Below are 6000 nucleotides of genomic sequence, written 5' to 3'. Positions count from 1 at the left end.
TGCGTCAGGTGGAGCCGACTCAGGCGTTGAACGGACTTGGAAAAGCGGCCCAACGCCAGCTCTGACCTCTCGCACCCCGCCCCACCTGCATTTTGCGAGCCGAGGCGCAGATCAGCGCCCACCGGGGCCCACACCCATCCGCCTGGTCCTGGCACCCGCCGGGCGGCGCGGAGCTTCCGGCATCTTCAAGGCCTGCGCGGGCACGGAGCCGTGGGGCTGGAGGAATGGCCTTTGAATGCGCTCGGGTGGGAGCAGAAAGGACCCCTGGAGCCTTAGAGACCTCTGGAGGGCTCCCCGCAGAGATCCGCTCTTGGAAAGGTTCCGCGACCACGCGGCGAAGAGCACGTGAGCGGCGGGGCTTCGCTATAAAAACCCCGGCTCTGCTGCGCGTGAGGAGCGGCAGGACACGGCCACCTGCGCCACGAGGGACAGGGCGGCGGTGACACTCCCTCCCAGACGCCGGAGCCGGTCCCGCGTTTAGATGCGTCAGACCCTAGGGTCCGGCCCCAGGTGCATGTGTCTAACTTTGAGTTCGGATTCCCGGCACTTAGGCAAAGAGGAACAGACGCCGACACGCATGCATTCCCGAAAATTCTCAGGGCTTCTTTGACCTTTAGGAGAGGTGGGGGAGTAGCAGGAATCTCCGGCTAATTTCTTTCCTGTCCTCCACCGAGGAGACAGCCGCGAGTGCTCGGGATCGTCCTCAGTGAAGCCCCGGAAGACCGTGGGCAGCCCGAGGCCCCAGCCCCCGCAGCCCTTTAAACCGTGGTTATTCCTGCGCCCCGCGACAGGCAGCTTCCGATAAACTCCAGACGCCTTTCGTCGATAAAGTTTGGTCTGCTCTCCTCGCCCGCTACGTCCCCGCCTCCTTTGCTGCCCCCTCCTTCCGCGGGGAACGCGGGCAGGGAGATGGTCGCGGGCTCCGCGACAGGCACGGGCGCTTCCCCACGCAAAGGGGCGCCGCGCGCGTAGCCGCCGCCACGCCGACCTCGGGCTCCAGTCGGCTGCTGCTCTGAACCCCGGCGGCGAGGGAAGGCGGACGCCCAGCCGGGCGGGAGGCGGCGGCGACAGGGGCTCGAGGGGCCGTATGGCCGCTCTCCGCCGGCCGGTGCTGCGCGCCACGGAGCTCGCCGGCGGCGCCTCGGGCTCGGAGCGGCTCTAAGCCCCGCCGCCTGCGGGGAGCGCCCTTGCTGTTCTGCGGAGCCGCGGGCAGGAACCCGAGGAGCAGGAGGCGGCGGCGGCGACTAGTCCTCCAAAGGGCGATGTGGCCGGCCGGTGCGGGCACCAAGCTGCCCTGTCCCCGGGACTCTGCGCTCCGGCGGGCGGCTTTCTCCGGGAACCTCACCGCCCTGCCTTCTCACCTCGTGCCCGCTGGCCGCAGCGTCCGGGTCTTCATCAGCGCCAACCCTGAAGGTAAGTCCCTCGCTCGGGATTGTCCGTTTGTCCTTCTGTCCGTCCGCGCGGCGGGAGCGGCAGAGAATGACCGCAGCACAGCCGGGTGCGCCGTGCGTCTCTGCGCCCCCTTCCTCCCCCTAAAGCCTTGGCTGCCCTGAGCGCATGGGAATTTCATTTGAATCACTTTTATTCTCCCTTCACTCATTTCTTCTCCTAGGACACCCATTCTCACCCCATGGGTTACTCCGCCGCGTCGAGCTAAGAAACGTCCCAGGCATTAGCAGATCCTTCTGGAAGTTCCGACCTGCGACTGCCACCCACTTTCCCTTTCTTTTAGCTGTTTCTTCGCTGTGGTTAACACAGACGCAAGTAGTAGCTCTTGCTTTACGTTCCGCGTCAGGTTCCCGAATGGGGGCTCCCTCCTTTGCTACTTGTTCAGACCCAGGTGAAATGTTCCTTGACACTCGCCTCTCGGCGGGTACAGTGGTACCCTTTGCCTTGGGGGACCGAGGAGACAGACCCCGGTGAACCGAAGGCCCGTGGAGGTGGAGAGGACACGACCCGCGGGGTCCCGGGACAGGCTGGCGCTCACCTGGGCGCTGGTTTCGCGGTGAAGTGCCCAGGATGAACCCATCTCCACAGTTGGGTCTCGGCGTGACCTCCCCAGTACAGAACCTGGCCTCAGTTGTGTTGCTGCTTAAGGCTAGGCACCTGGATGACGACCGCTAAGTGAAAACTTGTTGATTGTTGCATTCACAAATCACAGCGGCTGAGCGCTGGGTGGTTAATTCCTGGCTTGTTACTGCTTTTTCAGTTCTCAGTCTGAATGTTAACTTTAATCCCCAGTAAGTGAAGAAAAAGTAGGATGCATTTGGCTTGAACTCGATTAAAACTGCAGGAATTGCTCTTTTCTAGAACAATAAATGTTCAGCTGTTAAGATGAGTTTTTAGGAGATCAAATAGATGTGCGAGATCCGAGACTAACTTTTTCTGCACTCTAACAAGCCTAGGGTCTGACAAAAAAGTAAAAGGAAAAAAGAACGATGACACTCAGTCATTGGATAGAATCGTTGAAAACCCAAGACTCTGGTTGCCTTTTAAAAGTAAGCAGAGAGAACCAACAAAAATTACTTTCTAAAAAATTTGTGTTTCAAAAAATGTGCCAGTAGGAATTTCAGGTAAAGCTCCCATTATGACAAGGGGCTGGAGGAATTACTTAGATCGGTAACCCACTAATTCTAATTAGTATTACAAGGACTTTGTACATTTTAAGGGGGCAGATTGGCCTTTTATCAGTGCATGACTCACTTTCACGGGATTTAATAATTAAGGAGGCTTTTAGGAAGCTACAGTACGCTCTTAAAAATCCTTTTATCTCAAATATGTCTTCCAGGATTTTTACTTAAATCTGGATAAGAAAACCATGGATATATATGCAGCCTGTTTAAGGACTTCAGAAAATCTGCAACTTAAGTTTCCATTCATTGTTGTTTTCAAAAATATTGCTAAAACATTTTTAAACTATTTGAGAGAATTGTGTTAGAATATGTTTAATCTTAAAATTTTCAATTCTCCTGAGCTGGAAAAAAATCTCATGAGAAGTAGCTCATCAGAAATTCGCTGATGTAAAACTAGCTAAATTACTATTTTTCTGTAGATAAGTTGCCTTTAAAATACAGTGAAAATTCTGTTAATATCATTGATTTTTTTTGTTAAATTTGTAATATCTAGGATAAAAACCAATGATAATGAATTTGCATCGAGTCAGCTAAATATTGAATTAACATTCGATATTAATGTAACTTTCCTTAAGCCTATCCATGTGATTCTTCAGATTCTCTAGTTTCTTGAAATAAAAGCTTTAGCTTAGGAAAGCAAACAGGAGAGAGTTGCTGATCATGCCTTTTGGTCACTGTTTGAGCTGAGCAGCTTGCACATTGATCTTAAAAAACCAGAAATGTGAAGCTCACCTGAGAAATTTCAATAGGACCATGATGTCAAATTTTGTACAAGTTGGACAGTTGAAGATATGTTGAATAGAAAAAATAGAGATGGATATTTTTTAGGAGCTGGACGTGAAGCCTTGTAATCTTGGTAAATGTTCTGTCAGAGGCAGCATTTTACCATGAGACCTTTATGGATACAATTCAGGAAGCAAATGATGTGTTTTGGTACAATCCAATATTGGATTCTTGGCCAATACTCAAGAGCCTCTCCACTGTCAAATTAAGACAAAGAACATCATCTCACGCTTTCTTTTACAAGCGGAAGTCCAATTTATGCTCTAAATAAAAGCTGCTTTGTGTTGAACTCATAGCAATACTTTAAAGATTCCATTCAGGAAGGGTCTGTTTTAATAGGTATTGCTTTACAAGGCTGTATGGAATTTGTCTGTCAGTAATAAAGATAATACATGTCTTTAGAATGGAAAAATTACTTTCCCACATTCAATATTTTTTTAACTTTTTTTTTTCAATTACAGTTGGCTTTCAATGTTATTCTATATTAGTTTCACGTGTACACCATAGTGGTTAGACATTTATATAATTTACAGAATGATTCCCCCAGTTAGTCTAGTACCTACCTGACACTATACATAGTTATTACAATATTATTAACTATATTCCCAATGCTGTACTTTACATCACCATGACTTTTATAACTACCAATTTGTACTTCTTGATCCCTTCACCATTTTTACCCGTTCATTCAATATTTTTATGTTGATTTCCATCCTCAAACCCTGTGAGGATGGTGGACCAGAGTGTTCTCTCTGATTTACAGATATGAAAACTGAGGCTGCACCAGGTTATGGTACTTGCCTGAACTCATATAGTAAAATGAAACAAGGTAGACTCAAAATGTTTCTCTTGGTGCTCTTTGGCCCGGGCTAGGTTCATGCCATATTTCTGCAATACATCTTACACCTATATGGACAAGAAAATAAGCTAGATGTAGTGGCTTAGTGTTGTCCTTACTCTTGAAGCCTGACAGCCAGGAGAAGTTGAGTAGTAGGAAGGGAACATGGCTGCCCTGACTCACTTCACCTCCACCAAGAGGTAGCCTTAGGGACATTCAAGGAAATTTCAGAATGTTCTGAGCTCTGATGGACATGTTTCTGTCCAAAAGCTTGTTTGTATCAGACCAGTCCTTACCAATGAAACTCACTGGAGAACCAGTGTGGGGGAGGCAATAGCATTGTCCCAGATTCTGTTACACGGATAGGCCCTGGACTTCATCTAATCCCACCTCCCATTCAACATTTGTGGCGTCTTTATTAATCTTTGGAAGTTTCCTGGACATTTAGTCACTGTCTCTCTGCCAGAATGGCGTTTGTTCCTCCTTGGAACAATTCTAAAACACATATAAAATCTTCCACTGTGATTAGCCTGAATTGTCCATGAATATGCAGAGGAGAGGAGCCTATGCAATTCTCTATTGGAATTCGAAGGGGGCCTGATAAATAATATTATTCTTCCCTGCCTCAGTTCTTAACCAGTGTAGCTATAGCAGTCTTAGCTCGTGCTGCTATAACAAAATACCATTGACTGTGTGGCTTCAACAACAGACAGTTGTTTCTCATAGATCTGGAGGCTGGAAAGTCCAACATCAAGGTGCTGGCAGATTCGGTTCCTGGCAAGGAAGAGTCCTGGTTGTCAGATGGCCATCTTCTCACCGTGTCCTCAGGTGGAAGAGAAAGAGAATGAGCTCTGGTCTTGTTCTTCCAAGGGCACAGATCCCATAATGGAGGCCTCACCTTCATGACCACATCTAAACCTAATTACCTCCCAAAGGCTCCACTCCAAATACCATCACGTTGGAGATTAGAACGTCAACATATGATTTGGAGGGATACAACTACTTAGTTCATACCGTTCTGCCCCAGACCCCCCAAATTCACGTTCTTCTCATACAAAATACATTCATTCCATCCCAATAGCTCCAAAAGTCTTGACATGTTCCAGCATCAACTCTAAATTCTAAAGCCCAAAGTCTTACCTAAATGTCCTCTAAATCAGATATGGGTGAGGCTCTAGATTTGATATATGGGTGAAACTCCAGATGTGATTTATTCTGAGACAGAATTCCTCTCCAGCTGTGAACCTGTGAAATCAGGTAAGGTAGGTGGTTTTCAAAACAAAATGGTAAGACAGGCATGGGATAGACATTCTCACTCCAAAAGGGAGACATCGGAAGAAAGAAAATATGAAGGGGCCCAAACAAGGCAAAAACCTAGCAAGGCAAATTCCATTATAGCGCAAGCCTCTAGAATAATCCTCTTTAGTTTGATGCTCTGTCTTCTAGACCACTGGGGTGCAGCCCCACCTCCGTAGCTCTGTGGGGAGGAAGTCATCCACCAAGGTTCCAGGGTGCCCTGCTCCTAAGGCTATTGGCAGTGGCCACCTGCCCTTTTGTAACCCGGATGATGCCCTCCCACACCTTTGAAACCCCAGTGATCTCCAAATCTCCTTTGGGGTCCTTCTTGATGAATAGCTCACATTTACAGCTGAGTAGCAATATGGTCCAGTCATACAGGATCGAAGAAGTCTGACAGCCTTCCTTCATTTCATCCTGTCTGTTTCCTTCAATTCAAACCGGCCAAGG

General features: G+C 48.4%; 1 protein-coding gene across 1 annotated transcript in view; it reads left to right on the top strand.

Moving 5' to 3' along the window:
• Nucleotides 1–951: 951 nt before the first annotated feature.
• Nucleotides 952–6000, top strand: part of NWD2 (NACHT and WD repeat domain containing 2) — a 158336-nt gene continuing 153287 nt past the window's right edge. The window contains exon 1 of the mRNA XM_033106656.1: nucleotides 952–1413. Coding sequence (XP_032962547.1) covers nucleotides 1263–1413 — 151 coding nt within the window. The 5' untranslated portion in view covers nucleotides 952–1262. The remainder of the gene's footprint in view (nucleotides 1414–6000) is intronic.

This window comes from Rhinolophus ferrumequinum, chromosome 5 (genome assembly GCF_004115265.2).
Source record: "Rhinolophus ferrumequinum isolate MPI-CBG mRhiFer1 chromosome 5, mRhiFer1_v1.p, whole genome shotgun sequence".
Lineage (NCBI taxonomy): Eukaryota > Metazoa > Chordata > Mammalia > Chiroptera > Rhinolophidae > Rhinolophus > Rhinolophus ferrumequinum.
The sequence above is the reverse complement of the archived record's forward strand: the minus strand, read 5'-3'. Positions and strand labels throughout refer to the sequence as shown.